We start from the raw sequence: 18390 nt of genomic DNA, 5'->3' as shown, positions 1-18390 counted from the left end.
TGGGTGAGCAGTTGATTGATGAGTTGGTGTTATGTGATAACATTGTCAGTATGTTCCTCACATTGCTATCTGTACTTTTGTTTACAGTATTAACTTCCTATTGTAGGAAAAATAATTGTGTTTCTGAAATGTCACCAATAACTGTGCTTTGTACAATTTGAATTAATGCATTTTTTTATTTACGGTTGCAAGATACTGCGGAAGTATGGCATACCCAAGCCAAAATTTGACAAGAGCAAGTACAGTAAAGCAGGAAAGGAGCAGCACCCCGGGAAAGTAGTCAGCACAAAAAGACCAATTGGCAAGCCTCCAGGCAAAGACAGGTCCGTGCTGAACAGCGTCAGGTTCGTTGTCTTTCCCGTTTAATTAGGACGTTTTCCCCTCTTAATCTTGATTTTGAGTTGTTCAAAGCATCATTTGAGTTGAGGGAGAAATAAACCATGTCCTGAAATGCAAGGTTAAGTATTAATATGCTGTAAAGTCCAGCAGGCGTTCATATCAATGCAAATAGCACAGCCACAGTATTTATATGAGTTACCTGCATCATTGCTCACAAGTGTTACATAAATCTCAAAAAAAGATATGATTCTTAACTGCTCAGTGCAGTACGTTATGGCCCTAAATAACTCTAGATGAAAGGCTGAGAATTTTATTTTCTATTGCAAAATGTTTTTGTCAAAATTAAGATCCTCTATAAAATGGGAGTATTTCAAAAAAGATTTTATTTTTGAGTATTAGGCATTAGTAGCTTCAGGGTTATATTTTTTCCAATTCCTTTCATCCCAGTTTATCCTTTACTAAAAGTAATGATGCTTCTAGATTACATTCCCACATCAATCATCAGCAACTTCTCAAGTCTTGGTATAGGTATTTGTTTTACAGTTAACTTATTTGTTCCTAATTTGGCTCAAAACAAAGGAATCACAGAATGATAGTTGAAAGCCATTCATGTTTGACGGTTGAGTATTTCAGGTTATAAAATATTTAAGAAGGATGGAGAAATTGAAAGGGTTGTTTTCTGACAAAAATCCAATTTATTCCAAGTTCACATTCAATCTAAGGACCTAGATTAAACTAAAGGAAAGCTATCATGCCCAATTATGTTAAGGTGTCACAAAGAGATTTTAAAATACCACCAAGAAAAAAAACCTGTTCATCATGGTAAGCATATTTTGTCACAGAACTGCACTGAGTGAGAAGAGACCGATTGTGAAAGCAAAGTCACCTGAAAAGAGCAGCAAACCTGAGGACAAAGACCCCGAGAAGTCACCAGCAAAGAAACAAGAAGGTAGGACAGATTTTGTTATATTTGCTTCAAAATCAATAGCTGCCATGACTATTACTGGCCAATTAGAAAACAAGTTTCATTATTTTAAGAACAGTTCTTGTTCTAGAGAACAGATCTGGAGTAGGCCACATGGTTATCATTTCGTGAGCCTGTTCTGCCATTCATGGCAGATTTTTTTTTACCTTAACTCTATTTTCCTGCCTGGTTTCCCTATAATAGAAAAATCTATTTAATTTTGACTATGAATAAATAATAAATCACCATCCAAAGTTGCTTGAGTAAAGAATTCCATAGATTTGCAACATACTCACTACAGTCATTCTCACAATCTGGTGAAAATTGCTTTGAGTAACTTTTCTGCATTATTTTCTTGGGCTTACAGTAAATCTTCCAGATGAATTTCTGATGTTACCACTTTCTCTACATTGTGCAGATGCCCCTGATATGAATGTTAGGAAAGTTTTTGAAAACAATTATTAGACTTGAAACCTACTAGACTGGACATTGTAATTAACTTTCCATTTAGCAAGAAATGTTTTGTTTTTGAGGCAGATCAAAAAGATCAACAAGTGGGGTATTGCGACTATTGATGACACTAATTCTATAAATCTTTCTTTGTCCTATAGCACCGGAAGAAAAGTATTTAACTTTAGATGGTTTCCAGAAATTTGTTATTGATAGGTCAAAGCAAGACATCCGAAGCGTGTGGCGGGCAATTCTTTCTTGTGGATATGATCTTCACTTTGACAGGTAAGTGAAGTTTCTTTGGGAGAAATATTTTAGAAGTTATTGCATATCATCAGTCACAGTGCAAAAAATTAGTGATGTGTAGATGATCTCTGGATGAATGTTAACAATTCACTTAACCATGTAAAGATGTGATGAAGCTTGGCTTAATTTTGTTTTTGGTCTAAGTAGTTTGCTTATATCCAACAGGTGTGCCTGTATTGACACCAGACATGCCCAGAGATCCTGCAAAAAATGGACTCTGGAGATGGATGTTGCACTTGTACAATATGTCAACCGTCTCTGTCGTCATCTTGCCATCACCCCAAGCCGACTTCATCCTCATGAAGTTTATCTCGACCCGGCAGATATGCCTGACCCAAGGATTGTGTGCTTGCTAAGTAGGTTTTGTGTTGCTGGTTGAGTTAAATTGTCAGCTGTATATTTGTTAGGCATTAGCAATAGCCCAGTAGGTGGTCAGTACACAACACAAATGTTGTTAGGACCACACAGGTACTGATTCTCCAGGTTTGTAAAGCTTTGGAAGTTCAGAATTACTGAGATTTTAAATGAGAAATGTTCTGCACTTTGCTTCTGGAATGACAAGTAGTGAAATTCAAAGGTAAATTACATAAAGTTGGTATGATGTGGCAGTGGTGAACTTTTGTATAAGTCTAGAAGTATTGTTTGAATTGCATTTTACAAGTTGAGCAATTTATTTCTTCAATCTATTTTACTCCCCTCATTATATGGGTTCTGCATGATCAATTGAAGTTCCAAAACTGACTTCAATGCATCTAGATAATTTGTGGGGATTGAAATCAGCCATTGATCATTGACCTGTTGCATGAAAATCTTACTTGCTGATTGAGCTGTGGGACTACTTCCGAATATACCTCGGACTACTTCAAAATACCTTTTGAATTTTGTGAAGACATTCCAGGCACCGTATCAAATTGAACCACATTATTTGCAAGCCTGAGTTCTTATTCGGTGTAAGATAAACTTTTTAATTCATCGTCTTGTCCACACCAGTGCATCTCTAACATAAGCTTAAGTGAAATTTTCTGCTATACATTTCTCACCTTCAGACTCAGCTACTGAAAGTCATGTTTAGATGACCTCCCATCTGCCAACATTTCCTGTATAATTTCAGCTTATCCAAACTTTTTATTAACCATATTCTGCACCATGTCACACTCACCCATGTTAATCGTTTGGGATTTATATTGAGTCCTGATTTGCAAAATCCCTTCAGATCCATCAGAATAAAATTCCTCCTGAACTCACGTTTACATCTAATGGATACGTCATTGTGGATAGAAAATTTTAAACACGAGATTCTGCACATGTTGGAAATCCAGAGCAACACGTGTGTGTGTGTGTGTGTGTATAAGACACTACCTGAACTACTGCAAATGCCCATGTGTATTTATCATGTTTCCACTTTGTTCTGTATTTCATTTGCTGATAATTCTGATTTGTTGTCTCTAGATGTTCCAATTGAAAGCCTTCGGCTTCGTTTTGCTTTGCTTCAGTCCTTGAACAACACTTTGGAGACGTTCTTCCTCCCACTGGTGGAGCTCAGACAGACACCTACATATATGGACAGCATTGCAGCACTGCTACAGGAATCTAAAGGTTAGACATTCTTTCTGTGTTGTTCATTATAGTATGAAGTGAAGCTCTTTAAATATGTGGAGATAAAGATCTCAATTTTGCAAAGACCAATTTTGGCTCTACTAACACCAAATATCGAAGTAAGCAGTGTTTAAAAATTGGATTGTCTCAGATGATTCCTTTAGAGTTAATCAAAATGTTACCCAAAACAGTCTGCTAGCAAAAACAACTACTGGGAGAACTCAGCCAGCCAAGCAGCATGTGTGGAAAGTGAATCTGGTCAACGTTTCAAGTCAGTGACACTTACTCAGAACTGGGGCACCACGGTAACGTAGTGGATAGTGCAATGCTATTATAGCCCTGGACATTGGAGTTCAAAGTTGAGTTCCGGCATCATCTGTAAGCAAGTTTATACGTTCCTTTCTGTGTGTGTGTGTTTCCTCCAGGTCTTCCACTTTTATCCCACAGCCCAGACGTACCAGTTGGTCATTGCAAATTGTCCCGTGATTAGGTTAAATTGTTGGGTTGCTGGGCAACATGGCTCAAAAGGCTGAGCCTGTTCCGTGGTGTATCTCTAAATAAAATAAAATATTATAAAATAAATGGGTGGGGTTGCTGGGGGGGGGGGGGGGGGTGGTGATGGAATGGACCATTTATAGTTTCCAAAGCAGAACTGGGAGTAGGAATGAGGTGCAGAACAAAACACTGCATAGAGATGAGTTAAGACAAATTAGCTGAAGGTTGTAAACTCAGCCAGGTCCATCATGGGCACTAGCCTTTCCTGCATCCAGGATATCTTCAAAAGGCAAAGCCTCAAGAAGGCATCATCCATCATTAAGGATCCCCATCACCCAGGACATGCCCTCTTCTCATTGCTACCATCAAAGAGGAATTACAGGAGCCTGAAGACACACTCAATGATTTAGGAATAGCTTTTTCCCTTATGCAGTCAGATTTTTGAATGGATAATGAGCCCATGAACACTACTTCAAAATTTCTTCCCTTTTTTTGCACATAATTTAGTATTTTATATATATCTTACTGTAATTTATAGTTTTCTTATGTATTGCAGTGTACTGCTGTTACAGAACATTTCACAACATATGTCAGAAATATTAAATCTGATTCTTATTAGGTGATGAGAGGCATGAGTACTGACCGTTAGGAAAGCATTAAAAAATAATGAGAAAAAAACAAGATAATGGGAGGAGCAGTTTACCTGAAGTTGTAGAATTCAGTGTTATTTCCAGAAGATAACCAAGTGCCTAGAAGCTGTTCTAGCTTATGTTGGGCTTCAGTATCGCAGTGTTGGTGGCTACATTGTGAACACTGAATGCAATGGATGAAACTTCAAGAGCCAGTGAATTAGTGCTTCACCTGGCATGATTGCTTTGACTCCTGAATGGTGGGAAGGTTCAGGTTTTGCACCTCCACTGTGCTTGGGAAGGTGCTGTGGGACAAGTGGTGGGCAGGGATGGAAATGTAGACAAAGTGAGCAGCCTCTGAAAGGAAAGGAGAGGAAAAATATCACTAATGGTAGGATTGTATTGGAGTGGCTGGAAGTTGCAATTGTACAAGACAGAAATCGGGAACATGATGGAATATTCTTGTCTGAAGAATTGTAGCACTATCAATTCTCAAGAACCTTTACGTCATCCAGGGTAAAGTAGCCTGCTTGAATGGCATCACGTCAAGTACTCTAAACAGTTATTCTCTCAAAAAAATTGTTCCACAAATCTTCAACAAATTGCAATGACATCTCCCAAATATGCAGAATCTTCCATGACGGACAACCTGGGCAGCAGATGAACTCTGACCTGGTGGATAGAAGAGTTTGCAGACTGAAGAGCATCAACTTAAAATTTAGGAGTCAAATCACAGAAGACATCTTCCTTTGAGAGGCTAGTTGAAAAAGAATCCAAACCCATAGAAGATTGTAGATATTGGATAAATTTAATTTTTATCAATTGATATTCTCTAGGTAAGGTTATCAGGGGTACAGAATAAAGGGGAGTAAATAATATAGTTAAATAATGTGATGCATATGGATGGGTGAATGGCTAACTTGTGTTCCTGTGTTCTCTGGAAAGTGGACATAAAGCATGATTCTTATTTAGTGTCACAGTAATATAGCACAGGAGCAGGTCCTTCAGCCTAACTCATCTATGCTGAACAAGATACCTGTAGTCTGTGTGATAGTCCTATTTGCTTGCATTTAGCTCATATCCCTCTAAACCAGCAGTTCCTGAATTATTTCAAAAGTGTCTTAAGCATTCTAATTGTACCCACTTCTACAGTTTCCTCTGGCAGCTTGTTCCATATACCCGCTACATCATGTGGAAAGTGCTGCCCCTCAGGTCCCTTTTAGATTTTTCCTTCTTTTCTTAAATCTGTGTCCTTCAGTTTTAGACTCCCCTAACATCAGAAAAAGTCCACCTCATCTAGACACTTAATGATTTGAAATACCGCTATAATGTTGCCCCACAGTCGCCTTTGCTTCAGAGGAATAAGTCCCAGCCTATCCAGCTTCTACTGGAACAAGCCCTCCAGTCCCAATAACATCCTTATGAATTTTTTCAATAGCCTTTCCATTTTAATAACATTCTCCTATAACTGGGTGACTGGTACTGTGCACAATACTACATGTGGTTTCACCATCAACTTGTTCAACATAACATCTCAACTCCTGTACTCATTTGAAAGACTTCCTAGTTTGTTTTTGCTATCCTTTTTAAATAATTAGAGAGATCTGCAGAGAGATAGCAGACAACTGCGGGAAACATAAAGTTGTGATAGTTGGGGATTTTAATTTTCCACTTATTGATTGGGACTCCCATACTCAAGGTTTAGATGGGTTAGAGTTTATAAAATGTACTCAGGAAAGTTTTTTACCTTAATATGTAGAGGTACCGACTAGAGAGGATACAATATTAGATCTATTAGGAAACAAGTTAGGACAAGTGAGGGGAAGTGTATGGTGTGGGGGGGGGGGGGGGAACACTTTGGTTCCAGTGATCATAACACCATTATAGTTTCAACTTGATCATGGATAAAGATAGATCTGGTCCTCAGGTTGAGGTTCTAAACTGGAAAAAGGCCAAATTTGAAGAAATAAGAAAGGATCTAAAAAGCATAGATTGGGTCAGGTTGTTCTCTGGCAAGGATGTCGTTGGTAAGTGAGAGGCCTGCAAAGGAGAAATTTTGAGAATGCAGAGTTTGTATGTTCCTGTCAAGATTAAAGGCAAAGTGAATAAGAATAAGGAATCTTGATTCTCTAGGGATATTGAAATTCTGATAAAGAAGAAGAGAGAGACGTATGACATGTATAGGAAACAGGGAGGAAATAAGATACTTGAGGAGTATAAAAAGTGCCAAAAAATACTTAAGAAAGAAATCAGGAGGGCTAAAAGTAGACATGAGGTAGCTTTGGCAGTCAAGGTGAAGGATAATCCAAAGAGCTTCTACAAGTATATTAAGAACAAAAGGATAGTAAGGGATAAAATTGGTCCTCTTGAAGATCAGAGTGGTCAGCTATGTATGGAACCAAAAGAAATGGGGGAGATCTTAAGTATGTTTTTTGCCTCTGTATTTACTAAGGAAACTGGCATGATTCCTTAGTAAATGGAAAAAAGGCAAACAAGTAGTGAAGTCATGGAACCTGTACAGATTGAAGAGGAGGTGGTGCTTCCTATCTTGAGGCAAATCAGAGTAGATAAATCCCCAGGACCTGGCAGGGTATTCCCTCAGACCTTGAAGGAGACTAGTGTTGAAATTGCAGGAGCCCTGGCAGATACATTTAAAATGTTGGTATCTACAGGTGAGGTGCCAGAGGATTGGAGGATAGCTCATATTGTTCCGTTGTTAAAAAAGGCTCTAAAAGTAATCCGGGAAATTATAGGCCGGTAAGTTTGACGTCAGTAGTAGGTAAATTATTGGAAGGAGTACTAAGAGATAGGATCTACAAGTGCGAGGTAGGTCATGTTTAACAAATCTATTAGAGTTTTTCAAGGAGTTTACAAGGAAAGTGGATGAAGGGAAGGCAGTGGATGTTGTCTACATGGACTTCAGTAAGGCCTTTGACAAGGTCCCACATGGGAGATTAGTTAGAAAGATTCAGTCACCAGGTATACATGGTGAGGTAGTAAATTGGATTAGACATTGGCTCAATGGGAGAAGTCAGAGAGTGGTAGTGGAGGATTGCTTCTGAGTGGAGGCCTGTGACTAGTGGTATGCCACAGGGATCAGTGCTGGTTCCATTGTTATTTGTCATCTATATCAATGATCTGGGTGATAATGTGGTAAATTGGATCAGCAAATTTGCTGATGATACCAAGATTGGAGATGTAGTGGACAGTGAGGAAGGTTTTCAAAGCTTGCAGAGGGATCTGGACCAGCTGGAAAAATGGGCTGAAAAATGGCAGATGGAGTTTAATAGAGACAAGTGCAAGGTATTGCACTTTGGAAGGAAAAACCAAGGTAGAGCATACAGTGTAAATGGTAGGGCACTGAGGATTGCAATAGAACAGAGGGATCTGGGAATACAGATACAAAATTCCCTAAAAGTAGCATCACAGGTAGATAGGGTAGTAAAGAGAGCTTTTGGTACATTGGCCTTTATAAATCAAAGTATTGAGAATAAGAGTTGGAATGTTATGATGAGGTTATATAAGGTATTGGTTAGGCCGAATTTGGAGTATTGTGTGCAGTTTTGGTCACCGAATTACAGGAAGGATATTAATAAGGTTGAAGGACTGCAGAGAAGATTTACAAGGATGTTGCTGGGACTTGAAAAACTTGAGTTACAGAGAAAGGTTGAATAGGTTAGGAATTTATTCCCTGGAACATTCGAAGAATGAGGGGAGATTTAATAGAGGTATATAAAATTATGATGGGTATAGACAGAGTGAATGCAAGCAGGCTTTTTCCACTGAGGCTAGGGGAGAAAAAACCAGAGGACATGGGTTAAGGGTGAAGGAGGATAAGTTTAAAGGAAACATGGTGGGGGGGGGCTTCTTCACACAGAGTGGTGGGAGTGTGGAATGAGCTACCAGATGAAACGGTAAATGTGGGCTCACTTTTAACATTTAAGAAAAACTTGGACAGGTACATGGATGAGACGTGTATGGAGGGATATGGTCCAGGTTCAGGTCAGTGGGACTAGGCAGAAAAAATGGTTCGGCACAGCCAAGGACTGCCAAAAGGTCTGTTTCTGTGCTGTAATGTTCTATGGTTCTAATTGTCCACTTTAGACACTGTTAGACATTTGCACACCTGGGGTTCACGTGTCTTTCTGCTGTCACTTTCACAAACTGCCACACTCGTGATCTTTTCAGACAATCACGCTTATTTTGTTCTGAGATATTCTAGTGTATACATATTCAAAGTTGAGTTAAGTTATCCATCCATCCATCAGTCCTTCTGGCCCTTTGAACTTCACCGCCCAGCAACCCCCGACATAACCCTTGCCTATTAATTGATAACGTCTTTGGACCATGGGAGGAAACCAAAGCACCTGGAGAAAATGCACTCATTCCACAGGGAGGTCATACAAACTTTTTACAGAGTTCACCAGGATTGAACTGTGAACTCCTAACACTCCAAGCTATAATAGTGTCATGGTAACTGTACAAGTACATTTATGTGCAGGTCAAATGAAAAACTTGCTTGTAGTGGCATCACGGGCATAGGCATGTAAGTAGCATTCACAAAACCATGCATTAAACAAGTTAAACATACTCTTTTTACAAAAATGAATACCTTTAAAACAAACTATTCCCTTATTCTAAAATTGTCATTAGTGTTGCTAAACTGTAGTGATTAGGGTTTTGCCAATTGAACAGTTGCAGGGAAGTAGCTGTCATTGAATCTGGTGGAGTGGTACTCAAGACTCTGGTACCTTCTACCTGATTGTAGCTTGAGAAGATGGCATGGCTCAGAAGGTGGGGATCTTTGATAGGTATTGTCTCCTTGAGACAGCACCTGTAGATACTACCAATGGTAGGGAAGGATGTTTCTGTGATGTATTGGGCTGGATCCACTACTCTCTACAGCTTCTTGTGTTCTTACACATTCAAGTTGCTACACCAGAGCATGATGCATCCAGTCAGGATACTTTCAACAATACATCTGTAAAATCAGTGCTTCTGTGTAAGTAAGCAAGTCAGTTATTTCTGACAGATCTTTGTATTTTCAGATAACTGATTAATAGTGAAGGTGGTAATGATCTTACAGTATACAATTATTTCATGCTTCTGACTGTTTTACTTCCCTGTGTTTAATGTCTATTTTTTCCCGTTGTCAGCAGTGATATCCTGGATTCGTAAATTTTTCACTATTAGTGAATCTGAGCAATTGGTAGATATGCTTGTAACTATTCTAATGAAGCTATCCTTCACGTATTGTTTGTTTAGGCCTGGTCTTTTACGATACTAAAGTAGCTGTGATGAACAGGGTTTTAAATGCAACAGTACAACGAACCGCAGACCATGCTGCACCTGAAATAACTCTGGATCCACTGGAAATAGTGGGAGGTAAGAGAGCAACGGGTTCATGTTGAGAAAGCAAGCACTTTTAAGTAATCTTATCAACAAAATGAAACATCAGCATATACTGGGATGTTATCAAAATTTACTGTAAGTTTGCTCCACAGAAGGCATCCGTCATGGTGACAGGGAAATAAGCTACTCAGTGGGGGGAGTAAACACCCTTTGGCTTCTTGCTCTTTAGCAAGTTTCAGATCTGATTTGCCACTTTCCCTTGGATCACTTTCATTAGCCTGTCATGTGGTTTCTTGTCTATTCTTTGTGAAATCCACCACCTTCATTTACCCATATTTCATCAAGTTAGTTAGACAGTCTCATTTTAACCAATCAGCCCCAATATCTCAGATTATTCCATGCTCTTCCAAATGAAAATTTATATTTTCCTTTAGAATAGATTCCAATTTCCTGCCCATTGATTAAGATTAGAACTTAATCTCACAGATCTGCAATTACATGGTGATCCCTTTGTCTGATTTTAACTAACAGAACAATATCAGACATCTGTTATGTAGACTTAATCCACTCAATCCACTCCCCACCTTGTTTTTCTAAATATATCTCCAGCAACTTTAAATCCTCAACTCAGATGTTTTCTGCTCTGCACTTGCAGCTTGGTATTCCTTATTTTAGCTATTTTCTCATAATATTTTATTTCCAATAGTTTTGTTTCTTTTTGGTTCTAAATAGTTTAGGCAATTTACAGACATTACAAATCATTGCGAATATTTGCATTATTTTTAACCATTTTTTTCCCTTGTTTATAACATTGTTCTCTGGCCATTTATTTCTTCCTTAGTTTAGTCTGGCTTTTTTCTACATGTTTTGATTATATTTATTCCTGATTTATTTATAAAAGAGAAAATCTGCAGATGCTGAAAATCTATTTATTTGTAGATCTCTTTCCCATAAATATTTAGACTCTTTTTACACTTCAGTTTTGAAGTTAGCTATATTATTTAAAATTTTTAAAGACAGACATTTTAAATTGCACTTGAGTAAAAATGACATTTAAGAAAATAATTAATTTTTGCAAACATGTATTAAGCTTTGGTACCCACTGTACTCCTGGAGACTCCTCTCCTCTATTTAGTAAGATTGTAAGGTCATTAGTTCATGTTTCAACTAAAATGTGACATTTGTTTCAACTTGTTTCGGGTTTTTGTTTGGATTTTAAAAACAGACTTCATGTGTATTCAGAAGCTTTAAGAATGCATCAAAGTGTGCATAAGCAGAAATTAGAAGCGAGCTGAGATAATTGCAATTACTAAAGGATTTGTACTACATGGTAAACTTTGTCTTTATGAGTATTGCCATCAGAGGCAGACCATTTAAAATCGCTTCTCACTGTTGTCCTTCCTTTGAATCATTGTAGGTGAAATTCGTTCATCAGAGAACACTTACTTCTGTCAGGCAGCTCGACAGCTGGCATTAGTTCCTTCCTCCCAACTCTGTGTCAAGCTGGCAAGTGGTGGGGACCCAACCTATGCCTTTAATATTCGCTTCACTGGTGAAGAAGTACATGGAACAAGTAAGATAGTAGAATTGAGTGCAATCTCTTATCAGCAAAATATGGGTTGTGATACCTTTCAGTAGAAAGTTGTTTTAAAATCAAAGTTGAGTTTAGTTTTGTTTACATGGGTGCAATGAAAAATTCACTTGCAAAAAGCATCACAGGCACATTACATCTTATAAGCTGCATCCACAAGAAAACAATAAATAAAACATAAATTAGACACATTTTTACACAAAAGAACACAAAGCAAAAAAAATTGCTCTTAAAGGTTTTCATGCATTATGTTTATGCAAGTAGGCATTGTATTTTGAGTGTTTTGACAATTGGTCGGTTACTGTTTGCTGGGAGACCGCTACATTATAGCGGTAGCATATCAGCTAGCAAATGCAATTACAGCCTGGGCATCAGAGTTCAGAGTTCAATTTCAATACCATCTGCAAGAAGTTTGTATGTCCTTCCCATGAGCATATGTTTCCTTCAGGTGCTCCAATTTCCTCCCATGTTCCAAAGACGTACTGACTAAAAGGTTAATTGGTCATTGTAATTTGTCCTGTGATTAGGCTAGGATTAAATAGGTGGGTTTCTTGGTAGTGTGGCTCTGCTGCCAGGAGAAACAGATATAACCTCTCTGGCTTTACTACATCACTGAAATTCTCATTCCCAGGCAACAACCTGGCCAGTCTCCTCTGTACCTACACCAACAATCACTTCTGTAGTGGAGTGATTATAACTGCACACAGCTGAGATCTGACCAATGTTACAGAAGGTTGGAGCATAAAGAGCCTGCTGATTTATTCAGTGCTTTGACAAATGAAAGCCGGTATTCTCTTTGCCTTCATAACCTTGTCCATTAATGTTGCTACCTTCAGGGATCTTTGGACTTGTATATAAAGTTCCCTCTGTGCCTCAGTACTCTCCAGGGTCTTGCCATTCTTGCTAAACTGTATTCATAGCTTTATTAACATTCCAAAAATGCATCACCCCACAATTATCAGGATTAAACTTCATCTGCCATGTTTTAGCCTGTGTCACCAAACGGCATTAATAGAGCTTGTGACCTTTGAATAATTTTGGTTTCCATCCTATCTCAGGCAATTCTTCTGTTCTCATTATGCCTTGACCTTTCCTCAACTTAAAACTCTTTTTCACATTTTTCCAATTCTGAGGAAAGATCATCAACCTGAAATGTCTGTTTCTCTGTACTTGGTGGTTTTCCTTTCCTCCTCATGTTTCCTTAGTGTCCCTAAGTCAGATTACTCTTCCAAATCCTAATTGTACATGTATTTGGATTCTAGGTGGATCATTCCGTCATTTTCTGTGGCAAGTATGTAAAGAGTTACAGAGTTCAGCACTTTCACTTCTTGTGCCTTGTCCAAGTTCCGCTGCCAACAGAAATAAGGTAATTGTTCCAGTGCATCTCCAGTTCAGTATTTGAGAGGTTGTTGAATGGAGTTCAGATGAAACTAAACGATGATAGAATGAGTAAATTCTTACCCTGCAATCCAGAAATAAAGATTCAGTTTTACAGTGACCACAACTAACACACCTGTTAGTTGTGGACACCACCCAAAGCACTGCTCTTTCTCTTTCAGATGCTGACCACATGTAGGACATTAGCAGCAGCTTCTTTGTTTAATTGTGATTCCTAGGTATCAGCATTCTGAAAGTGCATAAAAGGATTTTGCTTTTGAAGGTTTTCATACATTATGGTTATGTAAGCAGGCATTGTATTTTGAGTGGTTTGACAATTGGATGGTTGCTGTTTGCTGGGAAACTGCTACATCATACAAAAACATGAATTACTGTAAATGCATACGCATGCACGCATGTATTAAATAAATAAATAAATGAGTAGTGCAAAAATAAGTAGTGAGGTAGTGTTCATGGGTTCAATGTCCATTCAGAAATCAGATGGCAGAGGGGAAAAAGCTGTTACTGAATCACTGAGTGTTGTGCCTTCAGGCTTCTGTATCAGTTTCCTGATGGTGAGAACCAGACATGATCTGTGAGATGGGGGTCCTTAATGATGGATTTGCTTTTTTGAGGCATCATTCCCTGAAGATGTCCTGGATACTATGGAGGCTAGTGTCAACAATGGACCTGACTAGGTTCACAACTCTGCAGCTTATTTTAATCCTGTGCGGTAGCAGCCCCCACCCCCCCCCCCCCCGACGCCCATACCAGACAATGATGCAGCCAGCGAGAATGCTTTCCACTCTACATCTGAAGAAATTTGTGACCTTATTTGCTGAGATCTCCTCAAACTCCTAATGAAATGGCAACACACACAAAATGCTGGAGGAGCTCAGCAGGCCAGGCAGCATCTATAGAAAAAAGTAAGCAGTCGATATTTCAGGACATCAAGACTGGAGGGAGAAAAAGATGAATCTTTCGAGATGAGAACATGAGGGAGATCAGTGGGCAGGGATGAATGGACAAGAGAGTCACATAGGGAGCGATCCCTGTGGAAAACAGAAAGTGGAGGGGGGAGGGAAAGATGTGCTTGTTGGTGGGATCCCATTGGAGATTGTTGGAGTTATGGAGAATTATGTGCTGTGAGATGTGCTATATGTGCTATTATGTGCTATCAGAGGCTGGTGGGGTGGCAGGTGAGGACAAAAGGAAACCCTATCCCTAAAAGGGTAATGAGAGGATGGGGTGAGGGCAGACGTAAGTGAAATGGAAAGGATGCAGTGGTGAAAGCATTGATGGTGGAAGAGGGGGGCTTAGTTCTGGAGGGAAAAGCCTCATCCTGAGAGCAGATGCAGCAGAGATGGAGGGATTGAAAGAAGGGGATAACATTTTTATAAAATCAGGACAGGAAGAGGTATGGTCCAGGTAGCAGAGAGTCTGTGGGGTTATAAAAGACATCAGTCTGTCTCCAGAGATAGAGGTAGAGAGATTGAGAAAGGGGAGAGAGGTGTCGGAAATGGACCAGGTAAAATTGAGGGCAGGGTAAAAGTTTTCCTACGCTACATTGACAACTGCATTAGTTCCGCTTCCTGCACCCTTGCCTCCAACTTCCACCCTGGCCTCTACTGCCACGCTGAGGCCACACTTGGGTTGCAGGAGCGACACCTTATATTCATTCCGAGTAGCTTCCAACCTGATGGTATGAACATCGATCTTGAACTTCTGGTTGTGCCCCCCTACCACTCCCCATTCCAAATCCCCCTCCCTATCTCCTGCTCCTCCCCCTTCCCTTTCTTCAATGGCCTGTCCTCTACTATGAGATTCCCCCTTCTCCAGCCCTTTGTCTTATTCCAGCAATCGACTTCCCAGCTCTTTACTTCACCCCTCTTCCCCCACCCCCAGTTTCGCCTATCAATTTGTATTTCTTCCTCTCCTTCCTCCACCTTCTTACTCTGACTTCTCATCTTTTTCTCTCCAGTCCTGATGAAGAGTCTCAACGCAAAACATCAACTGTTTACTCTTTTGCATAGATACTGCCTACCCTGCTGAGTTACTTCAGCATTTTGTGTGTGTTGCATATGATCAGAAATAGTCACATTAATCTACCATTCCTCCTCAACAGTGTAAGCTGAGTGTAAATGCACTTCAAAATTTAGCATGTTTGAAATGGACAGAAGTGCACCTGAGGGTTTTATTTGCCTGGTGTATTGGCTGTGAAATAGTTGTAAAATATTGACATAAAATGTTCAATGTTCAAAGTATACTTTATTATCAAAGTAGATATGTGTCACCATATACAATCCTGAGATTCATTTTCCTGCAGGCATACTCAATAAATTCCAAATAGAATAAAAACCATAATGGAATTAATGAAAGATCATGCCAACTTGGATGTTCAACCAGAGTGCAAAAGACAACAAGATGTACAAATACAAAAAGAAAGAAATAATAATAAATAGATAAGCAATAATTATCAAGAACATGAGAAAGTGAGTCCATTGGTTGTTGGAACATTTCAATGATGGGGAGACTGAAGTTATCCCCTTTGGTTCAAGAGCCTGATGGTTGTGGCATAATAACTGTTTTTGAACCAGTTGGTGTGAGTAATGAACCTCCTGTACCACCTTCCTGATGGCAGCAGTAAGAAGTGAGTATGTCCTGGGTGATTGGGGGCCCCTGATGAGGGATGCTGCTTTCCTGCAACAACGTTCCATGTAGATGTGCCCAGTGTTGGGGAAGGTTTTACCTGTGATGGACTGGGCTATATCCATTACTTTTTGTAGGATTTTCTGTTCAAGGGCATTAGCGTTTCCATACCAAGCTGTGATACAGCCAATCAATAAAGTCTCCACTATAGAAATGTGCCAGTTTTAGTTAACATGCCTAATCTCTGACAATTATCATCAAGAATTTCTGTAGAGCATTCAGACAGCCTTCCCTACCAAACTTCACTGTGTCTGAAGCTAATACTTTGAACTTTATAATATCAATTACTGACAATCATAGTTCAGTGTCAAAGCTCTCTGGTCTATGAGACCAAATGCATCTTAAAGCAAGGAAGTGGGTGATTTATGTACAGAAATATAATTATCAATATAAACTATAATTGGCATCAGTTTATATTGGCAGTATAGAATAAACCTTTACAGATCTCTACTGAATGAAAAAAAACTATTGTGTTGACATTATCCTAGATTTATAAGTGAATTTGATTTGTTAATTTTTGTCTCTACATTCCTTAGGGCAAGCACATTCTGACCCCTGGCCCAATAACTTATACAGAGGAGCAGCTACTTCATTTCTTTGGACAGCTACTTGGAATTGCTATCCGAGCAGATGTCCCACTCCCTCTTGATCTTCTCCCAACATTTTGGAAAACTTTGGTTGGTGAGCCACTGGACCCTGAGTGGGATCTGCAGGAGGTGGACATTTTGACATACAACTACATCAAGAAATTTGAGACTGTAAGTAATATTAGATCAAATCAAGTCTAATTATCATTCAGACCATACATGGATAACGTTGAATGGGAGTGTTCCTCTAGGGCCCAGGTGCATACATATATTCAAAATAGCAAGAGAGAAAAAACAGGCACAAGCACACACACATACTAAACTTGTGTAGTCCCAAGTCCAAGACCACTTTGTAGCTGCATCCACTACTACCAGGAAATTTGTGCCCATGAATTGTCCTGCAAAGTCCGCATGAATGCTCTGCCAGGGCAATGCAGGCCATTCCCAGGGAGGGAGAACTACTGCTCTTGGCATTTTCTGGATGTGTTGGCATCCCAAACATGCATGGCAAGCTGCTCGATCTGCTAATCCATCCCAGGCTACCAGACAAAGCTTCAAGCCAATGCTTTCATTTTGACCACACCCAGATGACCAGCATGTAGCTCCTCCAACACTTTAGCTTTAGGTACAACACCTCTCAATCCCTGTCAAGGGCAAGTTCTTCTGGTGCTGGTAAAAATGGGTAAACTGGAGATTCTGTTGCACATTCCAGCCATTTTGGGTTGCCATTTACACCTGCGACCGTGTGGGATCCTTTCTGGACTCCCTTTGAATTATCTTTGCCATAATAGGGAGACATGCAATTTGAATTAGGGAGAATATGTCCAGAGGAATGTCCTCTTTTGTAAATTTTTCAGATATTTTCTTTTCCAAGGGAAAATGGGGCAATCCATCAGCATTTCCATGACTAGTTGTCATCTTGAATTCAAAACTTAAGTCTAGCATTTTAATTTAACAATATTGTGCCCTTGATATGTCTGAGTTTTCCTGTGCCATTCTGGGATACTGCTGTGGCATCATCCAGTGCCTTTCTTAATTAGACCATAAGACATAGGAGCAGAATTAGGCCATCTGCCCCATCGAGTCTGCTCCACCATTCAGTCATGGCTGATCCTTTTTTTTTCTATCCCTCCTCAACCCCAGTTCCCAGCCTTATCCCCATAACCTTTGATGCCATGTCCATGTTCTATCAATCTCTGCCTTAAATACGCCCAACGACCTCACCTTCACAGCTGCATGTGGCAACAAATTCACCACCCTTTGCCTAAAGAAATTTCTCTGCATCTCTGTTTTGAAAGGACACCCATCTATCCTGAGGCTAAGCCCTCTTGACCTAGACTCTCCCACATGAGAAACATCCTTTCCACATGTACTCTGTCCAGGCCTTTCAACATTTGAAAGGTTTCAATGAGATTCCTCCTTTATCTTTCTAAATTCCAGCAAGTACAGACCCAGAGCCATCAAACGTTCCTCGTATGATAACCCTTTCATTCCTGGAATCATCCTTGTGAACCTCCTCTATACCTTCTCCAATGACAGCCCATCTTTTCTAAGATGGGGGGCCCAAAATTGTTCACAATACTCGAAGTGGGGCCTCACCAGTGCCTTATAAAGCCTCACATCCTTGCTCTTGTATTCTCAGCCTCTTAAAATGAATGCTGATATGGCATTTGCCTTCCTCACCACCAACTCAACTTGCAAGTTAACCTTCGGGGTGTTCTGCACAAGGATTCCCAAGTCCCTCTGCATCTCGGATTCCTGTATTTTCTCCCCGTTTAGAAAATAGTGTGCTCATTCATTTCTTCTGCCAAAGTGCATGACCATGCATTTTCCAACATTGTATTTCATTTGCCATTTTTTTGCCCATCCTCCTAATCTGTCTAAGTCCTTTTGCATCCTACCTGTTTCCTCAGTGCTACCTACCCCTCTACCAATCTTCGTATCATATGCAAACTTGGCAACAAAGCCATCTATTCCATCATCTAAATCATTTAT

The 18390-nt window shown here is 39.6% G+C and overlaps 1 protein-coding gene across 1 annotated transcript in view; it reads left to right on the top strand.

Annotated features, from left to right (window-relative positions):
- Positions 1 to 18390, top strand: part of LOC132404022 (probable E3 ubiquitin-protein ligase HECTD4) — a 314805-nt gene that overhangs the window by 282211 nt on the left and 14204 nt on the right. Inside the window, exons 65-73 of the mRNA XM_059987975.1 lie at positions 193 to 344; positions 1182 to 1288; positions 1915 to 2038; positions 2225 to 2415; positions 3509 to 3655; positions 10045 to 10164; positions 11549 to 11704; positions 12985 to 13088; positions 16345 to 16566. Of these exons, the coding sequence (XP_059843958.1) occupies positions 193 to 344; positions 1182 to 1288; positions 1915 to 2038; positions 2225 to 2415; positions 3509 to 3655; positions 10045 to 10164; positions 11549 to 11704; positions 12985 to 13088; positions 16345 to 16566 (1323 nt within the window). The remainder of the gene's footprint in view (positions 1 to 192; positions 345 to 1181; positions 1289 to 1914; positions 2039 to 2224; positions 2416 to 3508; positions 3656 to 10044; positions 10165 to 11548; positions 11705 to 12984; positions 13089 to 16344; positions 16567 to 18390) is intronic.

Source organism: Hypanus sabinus, chromosome 13 (assembly GCF_030144855.1).
Source record: "Hypanus sabinus isolate sHypSab1 chromosome 13, sHypSab1.hap1, whole genome shotgun sequence".
In the NCBI taxonomy this organism is placed as follows: domain Eukaryota; kingdom Metazoa; phylum Chordata; class Chondrichthyes; order Myliobatiformes; family Dasyatidae; genus Hypanus; species Hypanus sabinus.
Note: the sequence above shows the minus strand (reverse complement) of the source record. Positions and strands in the feature narration are given on the sequence as shown.